General features: G+C 42.7%; 1 protein-coding gene across 9 annotated transcripts in view; it reads left to right on the top strand.

Moving 5' to 3' along the window:
- LOC130185881 (SRC kinase signaling inhibitor 1-like) overlaps positions 1-26,671 on the top strand; it is a 104,982-nt gene that overhangs the window by 33,392 nt on the left and 44,919 nt on the right. For 7 of the 9 annotated variants that reach the window (XM_056402616.1, XM_056402621.1, XM_056402620.1 and 4 more), the window contains exons 2-3: positions 23,963-23,992; positions 24,894-25,240. In XM_056402616.1, the coding sequence (XP_056258591.1) occupies positions 23,963-23,992; positions 24,894-25,240 (377 nt within the window). Of the gene's footprint in view, positions 1-23,962; positions 23,993-24,893; positions 25,241-26,539; positions 26,641-26,671 lie in introns of those variants that run through there. The other 2 variants (XM_056402619.1, XM_056402623.1) reach the window with 2 other exon arrangements.

Raw genomic sequence — 26,671 nt, 5'->3', positions numbered from 1 at the left:
GCAGCAAAGAGAAGGACCTGGTGTGAAACAACTGAAGAGAGACGGACAATATATTGTACCCTTTGTTCCATAACCAATTATGGCCTGTAATGGCCAAATCATTTATTTGCTGATAGAGCATAATTGCACGTCAGAGGGTTTGACTAGTGGTAACTGAGCTAATAAATCTCAGATGATTTACTGGAACCACACAAGCACATGCGTACACACACACACACACACAGTACATCATTTAGTGTACACAAAAAGAAGGGTGTGTTATCCTATTTACTTGCTGAATCACAATTCCCTCTTTACTGGAACATTAAGTAAACCTGCAGAGATGCTAATGCAATTACTGCACGCTTGCGCTGTACACAAATCAGAATAATTAAAAGGTCAAAGAGGACACAGTAAGCCATTAATATCTCATCTGTATGTATTTGTAGGTGCTAAATTGCTTGGTGGGTAGAGGGTTGTTTTTCAAAGGTAGAGGATGCGCTGTTTTGTTTACTTGTTGTTTACTTGTCCTTGTGAGGCATTAGTGCTTTACGTTAGCTTAACAACATGCTTTTTTTCTGTCACTTATCCATACACACATGCACAAACATAGACGGTGTGCACACCAACACACACGCCTACACAACACATAGGCTACACATTCACAGGCTGATGCAGTGATATGCAGGTCTGTGTTTGCATGTGTCTTTGTGTGTGAACTGTGAGGGGAGAGAAGCTGCATGTTCAGCAGTTGTCAAGCCCTATGTGGCCATTGTTAACCTTGCACCGCTCAGCAGGTGTAGCCCTGCAGAGGGTAAATATCTGTGGGTGTCATCCTCTGCTCTTCAGACTACTGTACAGGGAAAGTGGTGGGTGGGCCTTTGTCTCACAATCGCACACACTCAGTTAGACCGCAGCTAATAATGTTAATATCTGCTTTTAAACCATATACATACAATAGCCAATGTGTGGCAATGTGACCTCAGTCCATTTCTGACACTTTTACAACTCTTCAGTGTAACATACATTATGATTTGGTGCTGGTGGAGGTGATCATGGGAGGGACAGTGAGCTCTTAAAAGTATTTTTTGATCCGTTTTGATATCCACTCCACATTCAGGAAAGCCTCACAATTTTTCAAGACTCTCTTAAAACAATAGGTGTTCGGATGAACATTGAGGTATTTTGCCCACTGTAGTCCGCTCTCCCATTTATGCTGCTCATTAAAAGGGCCTTTCCCAACACACTTCCAATGTAAATGGTGAGCTGAGGAAGTCCACATAACCCCTCTGTGCTGTATTCAAAACTTTATTTGAAATTAATAGGAGGCTTCAGCAGTCTGAGTTAGACAAATCAAGACATAGTTGCAGCCTTTTTGGTATAAAGTTCCCTGTTTTTGTTACTGTACTGCTACTATAGCTCAACAGAGAAACACTACATAGGGAAATGAAAAATAGGGAATTTTACACCAAAAACAAACAAAAACACAATAATCTTTGTAATAAGTATTTGATTTTATCTCTTACAATGAAAATGCATAGGAAGGGATCTTTTAATGGCCAGTATGAAAAGGAGAAATGATTACACCAAGCGAAACCTGTTTCGATCTTCATATGGGACTGACTGTTGTTGTAAGACAAACTTCAAAGATTGTGAACATATCCATTAAAGGTGCAGTATGGAGGTTTTTACCACTAACAGTAGAGAAATATTTTTTGGAGTGCCTCCACATTTTGATTGTATCATTTGCGCAAAACGACCCACAATAATGCACGTAATACAGTCATGCAGCCAATTTCTTGCTATTTCACTAATCGACAGTTGCGGACAGTAACCAACAATGAAACAAAACACTGCAACAACAAAGACTGCAAGCTGTTAATATGAATACATTGAATGACAGAAAGGTGTTTAACAGATTTGTCTCTCTCTATCTCAAGGATACACGCAATGTGTTTTGAACCTTTTTACGGGTACCTTTTTTAAGACACCCAGTTGCATCAGTCATTTAATTTAATTTAATTGGATTTAATTTAATTTAATGACTTCTGTCTGATTATGTTTTTGTCCCAATTAATTATTTCAAACAAATTGTAAAACTTGTAAAAACTAATTCATAATTCATATTTTCTAAGAGTTTTGTTGAGGAAAGTAACAGTGGAACATATCATTGTGACACTAATGTGACTGTTTTGAGATTTTAATGATCCATAGATATTCAGTTTAACGAAGAATGAATTTTAATATTTGCTTAAAAATGACTGAAACTTTTATCAGAATAGTACCCAGTTTTGATCTCTGTCAATCAACTCGTCAGTTAATAGGATAATTGTGAAAAAATCACATTGCACAGCCCGATCACGTAACAAAAACTCTCAGCATTCATTTTGAACCAATCCTCACACACAGAGAAACACACACTCACTCAGAGTACATTCTCTCGCAATGCAGAGATTCGTTCCCTGCATTGCATTCAGTTGGGGGTCTTCACCTCGATGGCTGCCTTGACCTCTCGCTGCTTCTTATGAAGGCCTCTCAGGTGTAGATGTGGACTGAATCTAACATGTTAATTAAACACCATCGTTATTTCAGCAAAGTTTTCGCCTCTATCCACCTCTGATTTTTAACCACCATGGTTAAAAATCAGAGGTGTGGTTCTGAGCTTCTCTGAGTGTTGACAGGGACCTAAGCCCAGGCCCACTGGTGTTAATTACTGCACGATTCCTCTCGCCTCCCCAGCCTGTGATTGGCTATCTTTATCTGAGAAAGGAAGCACCCTGGGGGCCATGTGTGTATATACACCACTTTGATGGGGCTGTTTTTATTAGAGCAGGTCGGGCTGCAGAGATTTACAATCTTTACTATTCCTGTGGGCTGCGTGGAGTTAGTTCTTCTGGTATAGATTTCGGAGATGGATGAAATTAAATTTAAAACTCTTTCTCAGGTTACCTCAAGAGAGATAGGGAAGGAGGGAGGTAGGGAGGGAGAAGTGGAGGCCGATAGAGGAGAAGGGGGAGGTGGGGAGGGTGATGAGCGGAGGACGGGGGAAGTAGGCAGGGAGCGGAGGTGTTGCCGGGGTGACAGGAGAGAAGGATGAAGTGGGACGTGCCAGTGAAGCGTCAGTAATCTGCTGCTCTGGCTAGCTGACAGGACACACACACACACACACACACACACACACACACACACACACACACACACACACACACAGTCCTGTTCAATCCATGGCCTCCAGCACACAACCAGTGTACACAGGTCCACAGTCAGTGGCCAGTAGGAGGTGGCCAGTCTGCAAGGTGTTTCAGGGCCGTGACGAGTCATGTTTTCTCCTGCAAGCTTGGCACAACCACTCAAATCGACATAATGAGGGAAATGGAGTGAGAGAGAGAGAGAGAGAGAGAGAGAGAGAGAGAGAGAGAGAGAGAGGAGTGAGCAAAACAGACAGCCAGGGACACACAATCAGACAGAGAGAAAAGAGACAACGTTCAGAACTGGCAGTCTTACTCTCTCTCTCTCTCTCTGTCATTCTCTCTCTCTCTCTCTCTCTCCCTCTGTCTCTGTCTGTGCATCTCTCTCTCCCTGTGTTTCTTCCCATACTCCTCCTCTCTCCCACCTCTTTCACAATCCTTTTGTCCCTCCCTGCCTTCCCTCTCTTTGATTTTTTTATTTATTTTTTTTTATACACAATATTCCACCGAAGCCAGTGTCCCAGTGAGGTGGCGACGGCTGGGGATGAATGAGGAGATGGTTGGATGGATTGACCTAGACGAGAAAAAAGAGTGAGGGGTAGAGGGCTAAAAGGAGCGCAAATGGAGAATGCTGGGAAACCCTCAGGTGGGCGCTTGGAGTGGTCCCCTCTCCTCCTTTTGTGTGTCCTGGTCCCATTTGTTTTTGTCTTTTTTTTCCTCTCTCCTCTCCCCCTCTCACTTTGTTTTAGGGCATCCTTTTCAGTTGGTGCATTTGCTTGAATGCTTGCGGTATTTAATCTTGATAACTTGCAGCATTGAGGGACTCTTTGGATGTGTGTGACAGTGTGTTTGTGTATTTGTGTGATTGCAGTTGTTGTCATGAGAGTCACGTAGCTCTGCTGTCTGCTTCTGCCTGGCTCCTGTATGTTCAAAGACTGTGGAGCTCGGTGGCTCCTCCAGGACTCAAGCTGCGGCTGCTGCAGTTGCCTCATTCATGACATCCTTTTTCACAAACTCTGTCATGGCTTCCCGTGCGCCCTTTGGGACTTTTTAAGTCATTTGTAGCCAGTCAGTTTTAGTTCATTTGATTTCTATTGTTGTTTCTTCTGCTGCCACGCTGGTTCATATTTGCATTTTTGCGAGAGTGAAAATGTTTTTATTGCTGTTGAAACTGATTTGGATTTACTGTTTGGCTTCTCTGTGAGCTGCTGTCCCTTTTTTATCAGGCACATCTGTTTCCAAGGAGATGTCTGCATGCCAAAATAAAAGCCCCTCAGTAAGTCAGTTTTGCCACTCCCTGTCCTACGTTGTCTGCTCATATTTACAGTGCATGAGGGGGACTAGTTGGATGATGTCGGCAGAACAGCTGGGCCAGATAGACTGGTTATTCTTCATAATTATACCACTCTAATGACCTCACAGACGGGATTTGTGTGTGTGTGTGTGTCACTGTGTGTAGTCGGGTGACCACGAAGCTCACAGAGCGATAAGGACACTGACAAGCGACTGGGATTTCTCTCTATAGATATTCCTTCACAAAAACCTCGGAAGAAGAGGACTGTGGTGAGATGCTAACCCACCGCCTTCACACTCTGACATAGCGATATGACAGTAATGAGTGTGTGTATGGGTGTTTTTGCTGTGTGTGTCTGTGTGTTTGAGTTCTCATTAGCCCACAGGGTTTTGAGTCAATAGAGGCCAACACCTCTCCTCCCCTCTTTTGTCTTTCCCTTCACAGCACACTGAATCGCAAATTAGGATGCGCACGTATGTGTGTGTATGTAGTGTGTGTATATATATGTGTTGGTGTGTATGAAGCCTGTGCAGTGATCCTTGATTTACTACTTGGCCTCCTCTTGCTCTGTTGTATTGTTGCTTCTTGAGAAGAATCTTTTTCCCCCGTTAATTAGTCAAGTGAACCTCCAGAGTTTAGACCATTATTTATTCATCATGACCTCAGTTCGATCTCATCACTGAATAGTGTGTGTGTGTGTGTGTGTGTGTGTGTGTGTGTGTGTGTGTGTGTGTGTGTGTGTGTGTGTGTGTGTGTGTGTGTGTGTGTGTGTGTGTGTGTGTGTGTGTGTGTGTGTGTGTGTGCATTTACGATCAATGCCAGGAGGATGCAGAGTTCACAAAGTCAGACCATCTAACACACACTCGCACTCAGGTGTACACTTTTAGCAAAGCAACAGCTGCAGAGATTAAACCAAGGCAAACTCTCTCTGCATAAATGACTTTCCTCATCCGCTAAACACAGCTTCACTGTTGTCTTCATAGAATGAGTTTAAAGGATTCAAGACAGCTAGAGAACAGGCAGTGGGAGATCAAAAGTGAGCAGCTGACAGTTGTGTTTATGCTGGGATTTCTTATGTCTGTGGAGTAGAAACATGTACGTGTGCCTACTCCAGAGACGTATCACATGTATGCTCCCTGATCGATCATAGACAATATGTAGGGGTGTGATGGAGGAAGGTTGTGTGGCTATCTTACTTTCCTACCTCCTTTGGATTATACATTTTATCCTTTTTAAAATAGTAGAAAATAGTAAAGGATATTTAGGTTCAACTCGACTCAGCTGTCTATATGGATGTAATCCTTGGATTGAGTGGGAATGTGGTAGTTGATGTTGGAATCACTGATATGTCATTTTTCAGGCATCTGTGATGTGACGACAGCAGATTTCCACACAGAACTAAAAAGTGTGCATCCTGCTGCTGAGAGGTTGTCAGCCAAACCCTCTGTCACATTGGACTAAAGTAGATATAATAGTCTGCCCCAGTGTCTGGTTCAAAAGTAGTTTAGCCCACTTTGCTGACATTCAGCACCAGAGCTGAGAGCATTGGTGCAGCGAACAGAAATGAGTCGTGCCACTCTGTGTCGTGATTCAACTACCAAAATGCGAGTCGATTCAAGGGGCGTCTCGACTGGACATTCGAATCATCAGCAGCCTGTGAAAAGGCTCATTGCAATTTTCTAGTGCCCAAGGTTACATCTTCAGACCACACTCCATAATCAAAAGCCCTTTAATTTACAATTATACAATTTATATATCAAACAGAAATGCAGTTAATCCTCACACTGGAAAAGCTGGAAAGTTTCTTTGATAAATAACTTGAATTATTTATCAGTCTCATTTGTCGATTAACAAATCAGTTAATCAACTTATTTCAGCGCTGATCCTGAACTGCTTGAGACAGCTTCTCAATACATGCAGTTCAGATACTGTTAATGCCTTACAGATCCTGTGTACTGAAGCAAAGTTGAAATAGTTATACTGTACGTGTGGTAACAAGGGTTCACTTTAAAAGATGCAGCTTTGTTCAGCCTCGCTTTTCTCCGGGCACAGGCTGAACTCAAAACTCGAGAGTTGCCCTGTTTGTCACAACCATGGAATAGTGAAGCGAGATGTGAGGGTGAAATTGGTCGTGAAGAAAGAGGAGATGAGGAAGAGCTGTGGCAGTATTTCTGGGAGCTCCATCTTACCCCCAACGTGATGATTCCTTTTCATACATTTTATTTTATCCTGTGTGGTGAGGGTGACACGGCACAAAAAGTCGGCCTCTGGCATTAGCTCTCTGTGGGGATGTGTTCTCTCGAGTGTTCAGGTTATACTTAGAATCTATCAGCAAAGGCAGTTTTCTTGAAAAATTGTTTTTCCCCTGCTGCCACACTCGGAAATGTTGAAATACATGATGTTCTTACTAATGGATGCACCACACACTAAATCACATTAACAACATGTGATACTTCACTGATCTTTATAAGGAAGCTCTCTTCTTCTACCATTCCTGTGCAAGGAGATCAGAGTTCAGTCACACACTAACATGACTGAAGCTGGTGATGACTCAGTGACATGCTTAAGGTCACTTGAGCAGGTTAAATGTTTGCCAGCAGCAGGGCTTCAACTCGCCATTCAACTCTTCTGTCCAGAAAACCTTTGTGTCTATGAACTCGTACAAGACTTTATTTGCAATGAACTGCTAAACTTTAGTCTCTGACATTTTCAAAGCCAGACGAACTGTTCTAAAACAGGGAATCTAGATTATTTGTTTGGCTAAAACATTTGCCTCTGAAAATAATCCCATATGATAGCCTCAGTAATTAAAACTAAGGACAAATGAAAAAAGAAGCTTTTTATAATCTCAATCACATTTTTATATTACTTATATTTCTCAGTTAGTTATTTCTTTATTAGCTCTTTGTGACCACCAGAGAGAATAAATAAAAACATGGTATTGTCAATCAGCAGATCTTTTTCCCAATGCGTCCCTTTAGTGCTGATTATACAGGATGAAAGTCACAAAAACTGTCTAATTAATGAGTTACCTGTCAGTCCATATTATGTCTCCTCTTCCTGGTTTGTCTGTCAGTCTGAACATGAAAGAGACTAGTTTAGCAACAGGTCTTTTTGTTTTTTAAACCAGTTGAACGAAATGCAGGAGTTAAAGCGACCTTCACTGTACATTACTTTATAAATCCAACTGTATTCTGTTCAGTGTGAATTATTTATTGCTTACAAGTTGGGAACATAACACTGACCTCCTCACCATCCTCATTTTTTCAAGTTGATATGGTGAAATCATTAATAAATAACCAGCTTGTCTGCTGTTTGGTGCTGAACTTTTTGCTATGAGGGCAGTGAGAGTGAACCAAAACAGTAAAGTTGTGGGCCAGGCAGCTAAGAAATTAAATGATAAAGCTAGCGACCTCTTTCACATTGTCATATTGTTTTCACATTGTCATTTGATATATTGTTGTTATTATTATGTAACTTATTATGTTCAGGCGAAGTCTGATAACACTAGACAAGGTGGCAGTGATGAGCGAGGGGACTAGATAGAATCATTAAACCAGGCATTAGTAGTGATCAGTCAGTTTAAAGCAGCTTGAGTTCAGCTATTTGCACAAGGCTTCAGGTCATAATTGAGCCATAGCCCTGAGCCTCCCTCATTCATTCCCTGGATTCATCGACAGGTTTATGTCCTGACGATCTACAACATGGTGGGGCCAAAGGTTAGCACGCAGGGGGGCGGGGGGGATGGTCACCTCGAGGACATAAGTTTTTGGAGGATCTACGGTGATGCTTTGGGAAACTGGATTTGTGGAGCTTGAAATAGTGTGTGTGTGTGTGTGTGTGTGTGTGGCAGGAGGTGGTGGCGGGGAGTGACATTAGGGCAAAGCTGTAGCCAGAGGCGCCATCTACAGATGGAGAAAATGGAGCATTTGTACACATTTGCTCCAGATACAAGCAAACGTCAGCTGGAGATGAGAGAGGTTGGGATTTTTTTCTAATTAAAGGCAGTGAGAGTGTTGCATTTTTTCAGTTGCTGTTGGAAAGAAGGTAGGGATGCAAATAAGAGCAGAGCAAGCCTAAGAGAGACAAAGAAGTTGGAGAACATGCCGTGAGTGACTGACAAGCTTTTAAGCGGGAACTGGAAATATCTCAAAAGCGTGAAGCGAAGCATGAAGAGCTCTAAAGTCAGAACTCGGAGGGAAAATGAAAAGGCGGCCAAAAAGCAGCAGAGACAGTAAGAGAGATGGGGGAAAGCTTTGCTTTTGAAATCTTAAAAACAGCCATGTTAAAGGACAAAGTGGCTTTTACAGCATCCATCAAATCAAGGTCATTTTTGCGTATGTGCCAGGTGGATATGAGCAAGAGGCAGGAGAGTCAAACAGGCTGAGAGAGTCACTAGATATATGAGGTGGCTGACTGATAAAACAGTGCGCTTTTTTTTGGGAGATCCGTCTGTTTGTCTCTCCGTCCGTCTTCCGGGAGTTCTCTGCCGAGATTAATGTCCTGCCGTCAAATCCCAGAATCCCTCCTGTCAAACACACGCTCCAAAGCCTATTTATAACCAGACACCCACTCACAAACACTAATGAGCCTCTGGGTGACAAATGGATTTGGAGGACACCTTGCTCTCCCCAGCTTCCTTCTCTCTGCACCCTCCTCTCCCATCACTCATCCAACCCTTGGCCCCGATGCCCACTTCCTTCCCTCTTCTTTTTGTTTGTTTTACTGTGTACAAACCACCTCCTGGCCCACTTCTCTCTGCTGTTCCTCCACTTTTCACTGGGTTTCCAATACTTTCACCACTATGAACCATCAATTTGTGTCCTCTTCACCAACCTCTTTCTGCCAGCCTCTGCATCCCCATTTTTGTCTGTGGCTCTCGAAGTTTCATCCACATCTATACTTAGCCTCTCTCTCTCTCTCTCTCTCTCTCTCTCTCTCTCTCTCTCTCTCTCTCTGCCTCTCTCTCTCTCTCTCTCTCTCTCTCTCTCTCTCTCTCTCTGCCTCTCTGCCTTTGTCGCTCAGTCTCCCTCCCTGTCAATCTCCATCTCATTCTGTCTCTCAGCTAGTTGTGAGTCAGTGCTAATGCTTTCTGGATTAGCCATGGGCTGTTCTGCCAAGGGCTCTCGGGCTCTGGGGCAGAACACTTAACAATTGTCACATTTCAGCTTCATTCAACCAGCAGGTGGTAAGAAGAAAGGGGCGGAACAATCACTACAATTGACACATGTTTTGATATCTCTATTTATATTAAATGGTGCTGTTGTCTCATTTAAAAAAAAAAAAAAAAAAAAAGCTAGGGTCCCACAGGAGTCCCGCTTTAGCTCCAAAGGCCTGGTAGCCAGTGTATGCATATGTGTCCAGAGAGGCAGCTTTCCTTTGGGTGTGATTGTCAGCATTAAGCTTGAAGACAGAAAGGAAACATCCAATCAGATCGGCCCTTAGGACTCATCATAAATGTCACGCTTACTTTGTTAAATGTTAGTTGATGCCCTGAGTATCGGGGACTGGGAAATGTTAGGATGTCTGCATCAATTCCCCGCAGCTATTGATCCCATCATACAATACAGTATGTGACTAAAAATATACTAGTAGGAACATTGTGGGAGATATTATTCATCATAGCATTCAGAGATTAGGAGTGATTTTATTCATTATGATATCAAAAAGTCCATTTTGATCAAATATCCCTTGATGTTTCAATGCTGCTAATGTGTCTCCTGTAGAGTCAAATCAGAGCACGTGTTAAATGTTTTGCTGATTCCCTGACAACATTACAAATAAAGAAAAACTAAACAAAGGAGAGCAGCTACAAGAAGCATTTGAAGTTTGACCTTTTTTTTTTTTTTTTTTTTTTTGGGTTTGATTGGTTTTGAACGCTGCAGTTGAAGAAAATCTCTGATGTGGCTGCAGCAACCTTCAGTAATCCTCGTCCTGCTGCAGTAAGCCATTTGGGAGTGAGCTGAGACATCGAGGTTATTCTGGAAGGGGACAGGAAACTTTGCTGCTCTTCCTTTAACTTTCACCAACTGAAGCCGCAGTTTATAGCAAAAACCTAATTTACACGTATAGGTTTCATTTTCATCCCAACACCGCCTGACCTGCGGTTTGTACCCCTCCTCTGTGGGTGGAACAGAGTGCACGCCTGTTTGGTTGTTGTTTATAACACCAGGCTTGTCAGGGGGTTGTCTTTGTTGTTTTTGTTGTTGCAGTGGGCGCTTGTGTTGTGTTGGCAGTGACAGCTTGTTAACGTCTAACTCGTCATCTCCTCCTCCTCTTTCGTGCCAACTGGCTGCTCTCTCCTGCTCACCTACAGTACATCACCACAGAAACCCACGCATCCATCTGTACGGCTGCCCCGCCCCTTCATCCTTCTGCACTCCAACCCAAATGAGACGCTCAAAACACACAGGCAGCACTAGTGGAGACATGAGATAGAGAGGGAAAGAGGCATGACAGGGAGGAGGAGAAGAGCGCTGTGTTGCTTTAAGAAACCAGGAATGAGATGATACCCTTAATGCATGAGCACAAAGATCAATGGCTGTGTGATGGCTGAATGGAAAAATCTTCATCCAAACATAGACACACACATGATGTGGCATACATTACTGCATGCCCATTAGTGTGTGGTCTAAAGTGGTGTATAGACGGACAGCCAATCAATGATATGCGCAGGAGGAGGAAGTGAAGTGATGGATGAGCCGGATGTGATGCAATAGGCCATTATGACTTCACAATTCTCAGTGAAACCAAATACAAGCAATTAGCAATTATTTATCATGGGAAATATTTTCCAGATGTCCTCTAAACAAGCTGCTCTGCTGCTGTGTGAATCCTTGCTGCAACAAAAACACTTCAAACTGAAAAACCGGAGGATAGAAAATAGCCCTTTCGCTGTTTTTCAGCTACTCTGGAAAGAAATGTAAACATGTAAAAACTGCAGTGTCCACAAAGATCACAGCACTTTGTGTTGTTACAATATCCTACAAAAAAATCTCTATTTATTGTTGCATGTACATACAAGTGCCCCGTACACATAGTCATAATACTGCCTCTGACTCTATAGAGGCCACATGCTTAAGTAAAAGGTAAAGTTGAGTCTCTCAGATAGCGGCATTTTCCTGCCCTCTGTTCTGCGACAAAGACAAAGAGGCATGCAACAGAGGATGACGGGAGATGTGAGACAGGAGGTGGGGCTGCTGTTTTGCAGAGCTTACCCACAGCCCTCTTTGTGATATCCTCTGGGGAATGGTGAAACAAGCAATTACTCCATCACCCCACTAGGGACTGCTGTGTGCCACTCATCTCCCCACTTGTTCCTGTATCTCAACAGGCGTGACAGAAACCCTCCCAAGCAGGCTGGAATGCTCAATACAGGGTTTCATCTCTGATCTGTGCCAGCGTTTTCACTTTACTTCAAATAAAGATGGCAGAATAAAGATCTTTGTATTTATGAGACTGTTTCAACGCATGTGTTTTCTGATCTACCTCTCCTCTTAGATCAGGTTTTTTTGTTATCACAAAACCTTACCCTATGTGTATGTATGTGTGTGTGTGTGTGTGTGTGTGTGTGTATGTATATATATATATATATATATATATATATAATATATATATATATATATATATATATATATATATATAGTGTGTGTGTATCAAATTATGACGTGAAGATGGAAGAGTAGTTTAATTTTGATTCTTGAACTTCACAGCTGTAGGAAAATCCACCACCCACCCTCTATCCTCTTCTCCATTTGTCTTTTGTTTGATGGCAGCTGACAGAGAGCAGTTTGTACTGTGACACATGACTATCAGCATCATAACACAGATCTGAGCCATGTTGACTCAACAACTTGTAATCTCTGCTGCCCTGCTCGTGCCACATCTGTCACTGGCTGTTGCTCACCGTCAGGCTTGTGCAACGGTGTGCTTGTTGGACGTGTGCGTGTGTTGGGGGGGGGACTAGTGTGCCAACTTAAGCTTGTAAAACAACTGACCTGTTGCTAAGGCAACCTATCTGCAATTTCAAACTCATCTCAGCTAATGAGCGGCTGTTTTGATTGATCCCTTTTCTTTTTGTTTCAGTTCGTCAGAGGTAATTTTTTTTTTTTTTTAGCTCATGCTCTTTTAATTAAAGAAAGATATGGCAGTAGCACTCCAATTAAAATGTCAGGTTAATTGCCAGCGAAGAGGAATATTGCTCATGTTGTTCTCATGATTTGAAAAAATCTGCACTTCTGTGACTGTGCACCCCACCTTTACATGAACCCAGCCTCTCTATGAACTTGACCTTTGCCACTCTTCTCTGAGGTCCTTGTCTTTGGCTGTGTTGCCAGGGTCTCAGCTGGTGCTGCATAGTTTTAAGTGCTAATCACCTGGCACCCAGCTATCTCTGCAGCCCAGCCTTCCCATCACACCTGTCACCGACAAACACGCCACCTGTGTGGATCAATAGGCTCTCTGCTTGCCTATTAGTCAGCTACAGAGGCAGCTGTCGTCAGCTACTGTACCTTTGTGTGTTTTAAAAGTCAAATATCAAGGTTAGTGCATTGATTTAATATAGAGTCAAGCACACTGACACTTATGAATGTTATAAACCCATTAAATGATAATGGTGCTGAGTGAAATACAGCCAAATTCAGGGCCAAGCATTTTTTGTCTCATCAGCAGATGAACTCCAAACTCATTTTTCTCACTTTTGATTTGCTTATAGTTGCTTCTCTTTGGCTCGTGGAACTGAATGTGTCTTCTCTTTAACATTCCCCGTGTCTTTCAGCGCCTCTCCACCGCTCCTGCCTACATCTGTTCTGCTAAATCATTTAATCACCTGATGTAAGTGATGAATGAATTTCAGTTTGTCATGTAATTCACCACTTTGATTGATAACCCATGGCCAGAGCCTAACTAATCTGACAACAGATGTGCTCCTGTGGGAGACTGCTTGTTAGGTTAGCCTGTCTGGAACAAGAATGGCAGCATGCTAATACTACAGGAGGCTTGGCAGCAGGTCTACCGAGAGTGCAGGCAACAAACTACATGTCGGAGCCAGCTCAGTAATCCTGCCCTATAAAAGAGGTAACCTTAACGTTGCTGCTCCACTAGAAGCCCAGATCCTCTTAACCAGCAGCGATGACAAGATTTACTGCAAATTACACATCATTACACGACCATTAGGAAACCTTAGGCTTTCCAATCTTAGCAGCACAAATCGGGTTTTGGCTTTCACTTTACTGAAATGATTAGAACAATAATAATCTTGTTAAGGGTATTATTTTGGTACTTAAGTGTTTAATGAGATACCAGAATATAAAAGAATGGTACTGTAGATGCTATTTGCAGTTACCTTACATTTCTACTGGAGTGCTGTGTTTTTATTCTACTTTGCCCATGGAACCCGCCAGTTAATTGGGTTTAATTCAATAAAAAAATACCCAAATTTGAGTGCGGCCTTCAGTGTTGGCAGCCAGCCTCTAAATATGAAGTGTTTCATCATTACTGTTTGACTCGGTGGATCTGACAAGCTCAGCTGTTATCCATCGGAGGAGGAGTTGGACGAACAAAGTATTTTCACTGTAGCAGGACTGTGTCATAGCAGTTGTTTTGTCTGTGTCTAAAAACGTCAGTGTGTTTTTCTGAACAACAGCCGTTGATATGATTTATTTAATCCATTATCCACCCTGTCCGATCGTAGCAGCAAAATAAGATGATTTTTGTTTTTCCTCTCACTTGAGAGAAAACACTTAACTCTTATATCCTGTACACAAGTCTGGATTTTCACATTACGTCTCTTTTATTTCACATTATGTCTTCTCATTATGTACCTGCTGCTTTTTGCCCACGGGAGCATTTTTGACAGATTGAGAACTTGAAAGTTCCTGCAGCATCTCTAAAAAGCCACCCTGGCTCTCGCGCTCCTAACATACAGATTGGAAGTTTTGACAGCTCTGGTTTCCTCACGTCAGTCTTGGCAACATGCCTGCAGAAGGCTGTTGTGTAATCAGCCCGATGCTGTCAGCATGTTGGCCTCTGGAGGAGAGAAACAGACAGAGGCTATGACCTGTCCAGAGCAAGCTTAATGACCTGCAGTCACTGATGTACAGCAACAAGAAATGCGGTCAACAAAGGGGAAAAAAGTAAAACGGATATTTTTACTACATTAATATTTGGCAAAGATGTTTTTATAATTTTCTTATTTATTTTTTTTAGAATCAGTATTGTTTACATCCACATTTGCTTGTTAGCTTCTTGATGCAATGATGTGATGTGAATCCACTGGCAGAAACATATATCGCAGCACTCATGCATGCATTGCCATACTTGCATGGGACAAATAAAAAAACATTGCTCCACTAGTGGTCAAAAACTTTAAAGCTGCATTGATATGACATATTTTGACATCCAGGAGAAGAGGAAATATTAATGTTGAGACCGAACAGTGAGAGTCAACCATTATAGTAAATAAGGCTGCACAACGTACGTGTGGAGAATATGATTTGTAGGCCGGGGGCATTTCTGTAGCACCACAACGCTTAACGTGCTAACAATGCCCAACAATATTGTGACACATTTGACCATTATACAGAAAAATTACAGCTCCTTCAATTTTGATATTGCACTTGGCCATATTGCGATTTCGGTTAATTGTGCAGCCCTAACAGTAAATGTGCGGGCCATAAAACTAAAAATGGCCAACAAGCTGTGTAGAGCTGCAGGGTTGGGTGATAATCCTCCTTTCATATTACATATATTGTAGTTATTATATTAATAGATCAATAGAGCTTTAAGTATGCATTTTAACAACTTTTTTATACCATTTTCTATACCATAAAAATATATGGTCTAATTTGCAGGAACACAGTCCTACTATACACACACAAAACAGAAGCACCATTGTGAAAGATTTATGACTTCCTTACCGCTGTCTTCTTCTGGTGTTGCCCCCCTCTCCTTCTTAATAACCCTGCTCATCTCATGAATATGCAGGCGCTGTGTGTATCAGCTCAGATAGGGAAGGCTTCTTAAATCTCCCGTTCATGTCGTCAGATTTTCTTTGCTGCTTAAGCTACTCCACCAAATTTCACCCCATTAGTGCTTTGCGGCATTTTATGCACCAACATGCATCTGCCTGTGTGTGTGTGTGTGCGTGCGTGCGTGCGTGTGTGTGTTTGTAGGCATGCATGTGCTCTGCTGTTAATAATACACATCCTGTGGGACAGATAATGACCTATTAGACCTGAGAGGTTTAGTATGGAGTCCTTGGCAGCTGTCACAGGGAGTATCTCGGTTACCAGTGACCTCCATCCCAGTGTTATTAATGCCCGCTTTTTATTTCTAAGTTACTGCGGCTCCCCCTGTCAGCCATGCGGGGCACTGTAGTACAGTAGCTAGAATGCCTTTTAATGTCTACACATTTTATTTCAAGTGGCAGCGCTTGCCATGTGGGTCAGTTGTTTTTCTGAGGGAGATATGTGGCGATGTGTGAGCGAGACTGAAGGACAGCTGACAGTTTCTGATTGGGCAAGCGTTTTCATCCACCTACTGCAGCTGCAAACATCCTGTTTGCATGAGAAAGAGTCATGTTTAACCCCTGAGGAAAGCCTGCCTTTCCCATCCTTGGTTCTGTCCCTCCTATCTCTCTCCCTCTCTGCAACCACATTAACTTGTTTGCTTATCTGCAGTAATTATGTCATTACAATAAACAGCAGCTTGTCTTGTATTTGGTTTGGTCAGAGAAAACGGGACTGTTAAGCTATTATGAATGCTATTCAGTGTGTCATTTATTGGCCTACTGTATGCGAGGGGCTCCAACTCATGCAATGTTTGTATTTGTAATTAAAAATACAGGACTCATAATCACAAAATTGTTTCAAACCAGGACAAATGCCTTAAAGTAAGTCTCTGTTTATAAAACGCAGCCAATGTTTGTCAGAGTTCAGTGTGTTCATTCTGAGTACAAGAAAAGCCGGTTGGATGGTACCACTGGTGATGCTGTTCCCCAGCTCCAGAACCAGGATTTTATGCTTTGTTTTGTTGCTGCTTTCATCACTTGCCTCACTGGCTCAGCAGTGCACTGCATCGTGCTGCTCTGCTGAGTCCATTGAGATTAGCTTGAAGGCACACTGGGCTATTCTCTCACACTGAAGTACTACCTCCATCTCTGACAGCCGCAGGATGAATTTAACTTGTTCAGATGGATATTTGTTTGTTTGCTTTCTTTCTTTGTGGTTGCACATTTTTGTTTCTGTGTATCACTGTATTTTGGGGTGGGGGTGGGGGGTGTGTAAAAAAGCAACAAGTCCAGTGTGGGTTTACAGTGGCCCTTGTAGATTTGATGTAGCAGATAGTAAAATAAAGTAGAGATAAATAATTGTAGCATCTCATCTAACAAACCAGATGTGGTCTGCACAGTTTGTGTTCCTTTTTTGCTTCATTTCACTTCACACACAGGAAGTCATCAGTGGTTGCAATGGCAACTGAGATGGCCCTTAAATAAGAGGACCTGGACTTCAATCTTTTTTTTTTTTTTTTCAGCAAAGATATACTTTGACACTAATAACTTACAAGCACGAGAGGCTGTTTGGTAACTGACACCATACTGTGATCTGCATGTGGACAAGGTCAGACAGGAAGAGACATTTCCAGCAGGGATCAATGAGGTATCATATTAACAATAATAATAATAATGGAGGGTCCTGTAGCTTGTACATCTGCAAGTGGTTCACAACAAATATGTCAGGTATGTGAATTTGCTTGTGTTTCGGGTTGATGTATGTGGCAGTGGGCCAAGCTCATTATATCTCTCTGGTAGGGGGTTGTATTTTCAGCAACAGTCTTGTTGTGGTGTTATGGTGACTCAGGCCTGCAGTCCACTGAACTGCCATTCATATTCAGTGTGTAATGGGCTGTGATATTAACAACATTTGGACCAATGGTTAGAACAGGGACATTGAATGAGAAGGAGGCTAAACTCAGTCAAAATCAGTCATCACAGTAACACCACTCATTATATCTGTTTTTTGTTTTGTTTTTATCCATATTTTTCGCAAACATTGGTCTTCAGCATTATTGGCTCAGCTTTGAACCATCCACTTTGACCATACTGATGTTTTTATATTGGCTGATGTCATTTACTTTAGATTAATGGTTAGCCAGCCATATTCCCAATCATATCCTACTGTTTTTAGTTGTTTTTTTAAGGCAGTTTTCCTTCCTATCCAGTAGCCAGTGGTGTGAAAATGCACTCAGAGAACACTGAAACCTACTTTTTTTATCAGTAATCCATCATACGGAGAATCATGTCTACTTCTATTTTTGTCACAGTCAGTCATTTTTGTGAGGCCAGAGAGTGCAGACTTCAAATCAACTGCATAACAATGTTCACCATGATGGATTACCTTTCTCATTCAACATTCAAGTCTGCAAATTGCTTTACATCACACGATGACTTGAAATGGCAGCAGCGTTTGTAAGTATATGTGATTTGTTGTAAATAATCATGCAACAACACCGGTGTGGCGCTTCAAACGATTGATAGAACAAGTGAAGGTTAATTTATGCTGCCCTGCATCGATGTAGCCATGCACTGCTGTGAAGGTCTTTGACTCAAGCATCTTCCACCTGTGACTACCAGTCAGTGTTGCACCCCATGGAGATCAGAAGTCCAGGCCCCGCTGTCAGAGGAGGTGCAGCACTTTGATGTAGCTGTCTATGAAGGCAGGCATAGAGCCTCCATGCTATCCAAACATCCTATTTTCCATCCACCATCTCTTAAACTCTATTATCTCTGCCTGTCTCCTTCTAGCATCTTTATTCAAGGTAGAATCTGACTCCCCAGTGAGATAAACTGAGCAGCACTGATGTAATGAGGTGTTCTTGGAGTGTCTTCTTCCCCATACCCAGTGGCGGCGGTTTGCTGACTGACACGGCTCAACAACAAGCTGTAATTAAGAGGCTCTCTCACCTGCTACTGGACTGCCGTTATTCCAGAGAAAGACAGCCGGCTTTTACCAGGATGACACGTAAAACAAGGAGATGTATTATGGTTGCTACCTCCACTCTCTCTCTTTCTCCCTGTCTCTGCTACAATTATATATCATCTCTTGAATTTATCCTCCAGCTGAATACACACATTTGTTGTGCTGAGCTTCAGATGGCCCCAGAGATGTTATGGTGGAGCCATATCATGCTCTAATTGTCTGAGTATGGGCCTTTGTGTATTAACAGGTGCTTTCCTGGATCCACATTACTGCTGCAATTTTAACTTGGCTGCTTCCACAGTATTCCCCAGCGTTGCCCGGGGAAACAAAGTTTGGATGTGAGAGGGTTTGTGGGTGGGAGAGAGGCAGATGATGGATCGTCAGAGGGGGGCAGTAGGTGAAAAGATGGGCATGTCACGATGTGCATGTTTTAATGATCAAGAGGGCGTTCCCACCACTTTGTGCAGAGCAACAGATTGCAGTTGTCTTCGTCAGTTTTACATGAGGCTGCCTGGAGCCTTCCGATTGTCTCAGGCTGTCATTACGTCCAGCAGCACATACATGCAGGCTGACCTTCTCCTGATGGCTTGCTCTCACTGCTTGGCCGTCAGTTTCACCCCTTTTAACTCTCCTCTTCTGGCACAGCAGTGCCTAGGAGCTTTTAGAGATTACCTTAATGGAGAGAGAAAAGTGAAATGCACATACCTGCTGGGTTATGTGTACTTTTACCCGTAACCTCATTGTTTTAAGTGTATAGCAAGCACAGACAGCGAGAACACAGAAAGCGCGAGATAAGAGAGATAGTAACAAAAGTTCCTGTTTCATGATCAAAGTCTCTTTTTTTCCTGGCTATTCAATGGTATCCAAATGTCTTCCATCATATGTCTGCGGTAGTAATTTTGAAGGCCCGTGTGACAGCTCTCACTTGTCCCTTTTTGAAGGAGTAGTCGTTATGTAGCAGGAAAGTCACTGTCACAGCAGCATCACAGAGAGTCAAGACAGCACATGAGCTGGTTTCAGTGTGTTAGTCTTACAGTCTTTATAACTATCCTCATACAGCTGTGGGTAATATGGCCCACAGCTGTTATTTTTAAGCTTTAATACTGTACATGTGAAACTGCAGCCCTCAAGTTGGTTCTTGAGTTGTGACCTGCAGGGTTTTAGAAGGCTGATTGGTGGTTTTATAGAAGGTTATATTTAATCCTGCCATGCCCTTCTCTCCTTCTAGTTATTTATTTTAACTGTTCCCAATGGAGCATATAGAGTTACAACTGCCAACAGCTGTAGGCTTGGCTGATTGGCTTATTTCCTGTTGCCTATAGCCTTAATAGACATGCCAGATTTGCAGTTTGCTGTTTTCACCAACCTCTGCTCGATTTTTACCTCTTCCCTTCCTTTCTTCTTTGGTTAATATTCAGCTGGTCTATTCGCCCCGTGCTGTCACAGCTGGCGTCCCACAAGGAGCCCTGCCATGCTTGTGGTAAATTAGGCTGTGTATCAGAGGGAAGAGCTCCCCTTGCCTCTCCCAACCATGAGCATAACAACAGAGCTTCTGGTCTGGACACTGCACTACCAGAGAAACTTGAGAAAAAAAAGGCTTCTTTTAATAAAACAATTCCGCATAGGAGAATAATATAAAGTAGACCCAACAATATTGTGTCCCTTACAGAAAAAAAAAAAAAGTCTGACAAGAACAGAAAGATAATTAAAAAGATAGATGACTGAATGCGTACTTTAAGTGCATATGTAATAAAAACTTAAATATTAAAGGCCACGTCTTAATAATCTGATATGAACATGAGACAAAGAACAAAAAAGCGAAATTAGATTTAAATGAAAGACTTCAGCCTCTCTGTGTGGTTTTGTTGCTGATGACAGTGACCGCCTGTTTGCCCTGTGTATTTCCTCTTTGTGAAGATTTCATTTACGTCAGTTCTTAGAATGCATACATAAAAAGCACATTTGAACAGACAAACAATACGTTTTGAATACAAAGGTAAAGAAATGCATATTGCCACATTAATTTAAAAGAGTGATGAGAACTGTGTTGAAAGAGCTGTGAGACACAGATCACAGTAGATTACATAGTAACAAGAAAATGGTAATGTGTTGGCATTACTAAACATACAATTTCACACATACACACACTTACAAAACATTGCCTTTCTTTAGGAATGTGGTGGCAGGCTTTAGTGCCTTCATTAATGCAATGTTTGTCTGATAAAATGATGCAGAGTTTACTGCCATCGTTAGGTGATTAAAATGAGCGGCTCTGAAGTGCAAACACATTTCAAAGTTGTCTGGACAGAAAGTTCTGTCTCTGAGACTTCTTGAAACTGGCGACATGTTGTTCGATTTGTTACCCTTGTGTTTATTTATGTAGCCTACTGTTCCCACTTCATTTCCTGACGTCTACCGGAGCACAATCGAAACAAATCACAGCTTGAGGAGACCATGTATGTGTCAGAGGGGTGAGCACGCAGCTACATTTTAAACAGCACACACAAGTAATTACTATTTCACAGCTACAAAAACAATCTGTTTGGTTTCTGGCAAACAAATTTATTAAAACATTTTTTTTCCCAGTTTCTACTGATATTAGAGCTGAAAAATGTTGACAATTGACTGAGTTGTCGTTTGTTGAATAAAATAACAAATTTGAAAACGTCGCCTTGAATTTTGGTAAAGTATAATGGGCATTTTTCACTATTTTCCAATAAATCTATCAAATGATTTATTGAATAAGGGAGAAAATAATCTGCGGATTCATCGATAATGAAAGTAATCGGTAGATATTAACGGCTGTTACCATTTTTTTTCCAGCTGATATCCCTTTTTTGTGGCAACAGCATTTATATGCATATTTGCATCATCCCAAATAATATTTACATGCCTTTTTAAATCTAGTATTAATTCAGAAGTAACTCAGGTCACATCAGACTGTACTGTAGCTGCCTGTGTGGCCATAGGGTCAAAATGTGTGAAGTACCTGTGAATTTAGATCTTAAAGTCTCCAGAGCTCTGTTTGCATATGTGCAGTCTGCAGCTTTCTTATCATTCTTGGATACTTGAAGTGTCTCTTATACCCTCCACTCCATCTGACCCACTTGTTAATATGCCCAAAATATGAAGCTGCTCCGCCTCCCTCCTCCAAATCCATCAAAGCACACCCAGTCCACTTCTCCCAATTCTCCATACCATATGTCTCTGCATATGTTGAGCAGCATTTTCTTCTCCTGAGCTGAGAGTCCAGTTTAGCAGGTGGTGTAAAACAAAAAAAAAAAAAAAAAAAGTAGGATCTGGCTGTGATGATATAGAATATCATTATGTGTGTGTATCTGTGTGTATCTGTGCATGTGTGTGTCTATGTGTGTGTGTACAATTGTTGTAGGTGGGTTGGCAAATGCCTCATGTCACATACATACATATATATATGTAACCCACTTGAGGCAGTGGAGACTGGTGACCTAAAAAGTAAGAAGTTGGGGAGAATATGTCAGATCTTAATAATGGGGGAGGGGGGTCACATTATATGAAACAATGTTTAATTCAATTTATCATCTTTCTTATGGTTCATCTTCCAACTTGAGTTGGACTGTTTAATCAGGCTGTATTGGTTTGTTAGAAGTACTGCCTCACAGTATCTTTTTCTCTGTGCAGGTAATTTCTCCTCCCCTGTTATCTCTTGACGCCCACCGCAGCGGGCTCTTTTTATTCAGTCAGGTTAATGCTCTTGACTGTGCTCTCTATCTTTGCAGAGCAGCCCAGGCCTCATTGGCTGGGGTTCACAGATCTTATCGCTTCTGATTGTGGGCTCCCGTTGTCATTCAAGTCCTCCTATTATTTCCTTGACCAACAGGCTGCACCTTTTCCTGGAGGCTCTGAGTCTTTGTAGTTGCAATTTGGCCTGCTGCAGACCCAGACTTGCTGACAAACATTGCTTTCTTGTGATAAAGGGTCCACCAGAAACCCACCCCATCAAGGCCCTTTTATGTAGGTTTAAATGATGCTGGCGTTGCGTGGGCTTGCACAGATTGTTTTGGCTGCCAGGGTTATTGTCTGCCAGCTTATGTGGAAATATATTGGCTCTGAATGACGGAAGTAAAGATGAATAACCTGTTCCCATTTTCTATTCTTACTCTCCTGCCCACACAACTTTTATTCCCGCCGTGTTCAAGATGAGGGCTTTATATACAGCTTTGCAAAGTATGTTCACAACACCAGTTTGCAAAGTTTTTAGGCTATATTCCAAACCAGGGGTACAAAGAGATGCACATTTTAACACAACTGAGTTAATTTCTTTTGGCAGGTGTTAGCCATTAACTTGTGTAGCATTAATTATAATACATCCATGATTTTAACTTCTGTTAGGACTTAAAACGTTCTGAAATTGAACTATAAATGTTAATATTACGATTTTGTTGATGCAGTGTTTCATTCTCTTCGCAACTTTATGAGCCAGCATAGCCAACTCAGCTTTTCACTGTTGCTGAGGATGCTCAGTCACAATAATAAGCCATAGTACATAGGCCCAGCTTTGCCAGCCATTGTAATGGGGCCCTTGAGTCAGATCCTTGTTAGCTGATACACAATAAGCTCCAGCCTAATGAAGTGTAAACCAGAGATCTGGGAGGCTGCGAGGGGGCCAGATGAATATGTCCGGCGGCCTCGGTTTGCAGCAGAGAGCTCGATGGTAATGCTATTAACCAGGAGGTCAGTCCATTTCGCCTCACCCCTTGCTCAGTTTATCAGTGCTTCATAATGTGGTGAATGTAAGGGCAGGGTGTTGAAACAGCTGATCACACTTGAGTGCGATATCTCTCGGAGAATGAATGTGGGTTCACGACGGGCGCGCAGTTTGACTGCAGCGGCTGCGTTGGAATAATCGCAGACCTTCTGCCCTTAACATGCTTCCTCTGTGTTAAGGTTTGTCCATCGGAGAGCGTTGTAGCCTCCATCTGGCCAGTTTCCTCCTCTCCTCTTCATCTGCGTTCATTAACAGTCCATTTGTTGCTCCTGCCCCGAGGAGCCTCCCTCTGCTGCTCACTCGCTCAGCTCATCCTAATGCTGCTGATGAGCCTTTAATGTACAGATGGTCCTTTTCATTCAGCCCGATTAAGCCTGAGCACTTTTTATGCTTTCACTTTAATTGGAGTTTTTTTTTATTATTATCCATCTCTGAATTGATTGTTTCTCTACCTGCTTCAGATCTTAGTTTATTAGGAGTTGATAATTATATGTGTTACTATGTAAAAACGCATGATGATAGTCATTTACTATTCTTCAGGTTATTGTAAGACACTATTAGCATTCATAGCAAACCATTTCCCCATATGTTAACCCTTATGAATACATTATAATGCATATATAATGCATTAACTAATTGTAATTCACATAATAATTGACAAAGTGCTATCCTTCCTCGATAGCGCTTTTCTGATGCTCATGTGACGGTGTTCTGGTGTGTTTGCTTGCACATCTGTGCACAAACACACAAATTAACCCTTGGCATGTTTCTCTTCTAGCCAACGCCGGGGCCTGTTTTCCTAAGCAAGGTAACTCACCGGGCGAATGGCTCCCAGCTCTTTTATCACGCTATACGTTCATTGATTTTTCCAGTCACATATTTTTTGTGTAACCATACTGTCTCCTGCCGGCTGCCTCCCTTCCTGTCCTGTGTGCCTTCCAGCTTGGGCTGTGTTGTCTGTCAGTTAGAGCACTGATAAAAGGCAAAGGGCTGTCAGAGTGATGCGCCTCCTTAAAAACGGACAGCAGAATCAGTAACCTCCAGAGACGGGAGACAGTAAGAATATGTAGAGAAAGTAGCAGAGGATGTGAAGGGATGGAAGAAAAGCTCATAGAGAAGGACAGGAGTGGATGTGGAAGAGAACAAGGACAGAAATGAAAGAAGTGCTTCAGCGTCTTCCCACCTGACTTTCAGTCACTCAATATTCACTACTTTGTTTTTTTCTGTTTCCTAAGAAAACAATAAAAGCCCCTTAAGTTGACAAGCAGGCATATCACGATGGAATATCCAGCAAAAACAAATTCAGTTTGAGCCTCTTCCTTTGATCTAATGCAGAAGCATTTTACTTTTCTCATTTTTCTTCCCTTCAGAACTTGAAATCAATAATTCTGCAGGGAACCGCTCTGTCCTGGTGGCAAATAGTCTAACATCCCATCTCATTTTCTTTTTCTCTCTCCCCTTTTCTCTCTCTCCTGTCCCCTCTGTGCCTTAATTTTTCCCACTCTCCTCTCTGCTTCATTTGTTTCCACCTTTGTGTGCCTGTTCGGTGTGTGTGTGTGTGTATGTCTCCACCCTCAACTCTTTCTGCATGCTTGTGTGGGTGTTGATTCACCTCCTCCTTGCACACTTTCTACCCTTTCCTTCTTTCTTCCCCTTCCTTCCTTCCTTTCCTTTATCCTCCCTTCTTCTCTTCTGTCCTCATCCCTCAGATCCCGAGCGTGGTGGCAGTCACATGATCTCGACAGATGACTTGGAGTATCCAAGGGAGTACCGGACGCTGGGGAACAGCGCTCGGCGCTTCTCCAATGTGGGCCTGGTGCACACATCGGAGCATCGCCACACTGTCAGCGCCGCCCAGAGCCTGGAGGCTCTGACCAACCTGCATAAGGCTGACATGGAACGCAAGAGGGATGCCTTCATGGACCACCTGAAGAGCAAGTACCAGCAGCAGCAGCAGCTGCAGCATCCGCACCACAGCCCACACCACAACCCGCCATCGCCCTCACCCTCCCATTCCAGCATGAGGGGCACGTCGGAGCGGTCTGCACGTGAGCAGGTATGTGGTTTGCTTACAATATCAGCTAGAAGTAAACATCCCAATGTCATTGTTAAGTTAATGTTTATTAATTAATGGATGCGTGTCATCGGTCTGGTTTTCTTTTCACTTTACTGTCCTTTGGAGATTTTACACTTCATTTGGCTCACACTGCATCTCTCTATTGGCAGTTAACGTGGTGGCATCAACAGAAAAACTGTGTTGCATGTAGACACAGAAAGTCCCATCACCTAGATGGAGTCATATGTATCATTAGGCAACAATAAGTCTCTTGTCAGATAACATCCAGAGTGAAAGCAGCACAATAATTCACATTGTGCTCATTGAGATAATTGTGGGAGAGTAAATGTGTGAGACAAGGCTGTCAGGTGGTCTTTGTGTTAGCAGAAGTTGTCATTAAACTGTCACAGCCAAACTTCTCTTTGTGCAAAACTTTATATAGAGGGGCAAAGCTAGTTCTGCTGAGATGTGAAGAAGGCAGGAACACTTGCATACACAGAACCTACTGAACACACCACACACTAATGCAGTTCTTGAAACACTTGTATTGGACATACTGTACTGTACACAAACACGCTCTCCCTTTGTGTGAGCACTGCTGCTGTGTATGTATTATTAAAAAAAAAAAAAAAAAGTAAATTCTGTGTAATGACGTGACAGAAAAGCACATATAGGGAGAGGGGAGCGAATGAAAGGGAGAGAGAGAGCGAGTGAGAGAGGGAGGGCGGGCGGGCGTGTGAAAGACAAGTGGAGTCCGTAGTTGCCGTGGCAACCTCTCCCATATATGGCAAGTAGGGATATCGCATTGCAAAGGTCAGATTGTGTGGAGAGGGAGGAATTGTACAATAATGAAGACAGGAAGGAAAGGGGAACAACGAGTTAAAAAAAAAAAAGATGTAAGCAGGAGCTGGAAGAGTGGACCATCCTAAAGTGACGGGGCATTTTCACAACACGCGGGAGGAAGCAGCAGAGCCCAGGATTCCTTGTCATCTCGTGGATATGCAAAGCGTGGACAGCAAGGAAGGAAGGAGGGAGGGGGGAGGAGGAGCTGGGGAGGAGTAGAGCAGCCAGTCAAGCAGCCCGCTGCTCAATTAGCCAGCACCAGCAGGATCCAGGCACCCATCTGCGAAGGAGTTAATCGGCTGGTGTTGTAATGAATTAAATAAAGAGTTTCCGCCGCATGTGCTACTGGAGAGCGAGACACAGAGAGAGAGAGAGATAGAGAGACAGAGAGAGGGAGGGAGAGAGGGGGAGAGAGAGGGAGATTGACTGAGGTAGAGGGAGGGAGGGTAAGAGAAGCAGAGGGAGGGAGAGATTGGCAAAAACGCGATGAGGATTCGCTGCACCTGACGGACAGCCTGGGATGACTGGAGTGGTGGACAGGCACAGGTGCACTGCAGGTGAGAAGGGACTGGAAGCTTGAAACTGGAA

The sequence above is a fragment of the Seriola aureovittata genome, chromosome 17 (assembly GCF_021018895.1).
Source record: "Seriola aureovittata isolate HTS-2021-v1 ecotype China chromosome 17, ASM2101889v1, whole genome shotgun sequence".
Taxonomy (NCBI): domain Eukaryota; kingdom Metazoa; phylum Chordata; class Actinopteri; order Carangiformes; family Carangidae; genus Seriola; species Seriola aureovittata.
The sequence above is the reverse complement of the archived record's forward strand: the minus strand, read 5'-3'. Positions and strand labels throughout refer to the sequence as shown.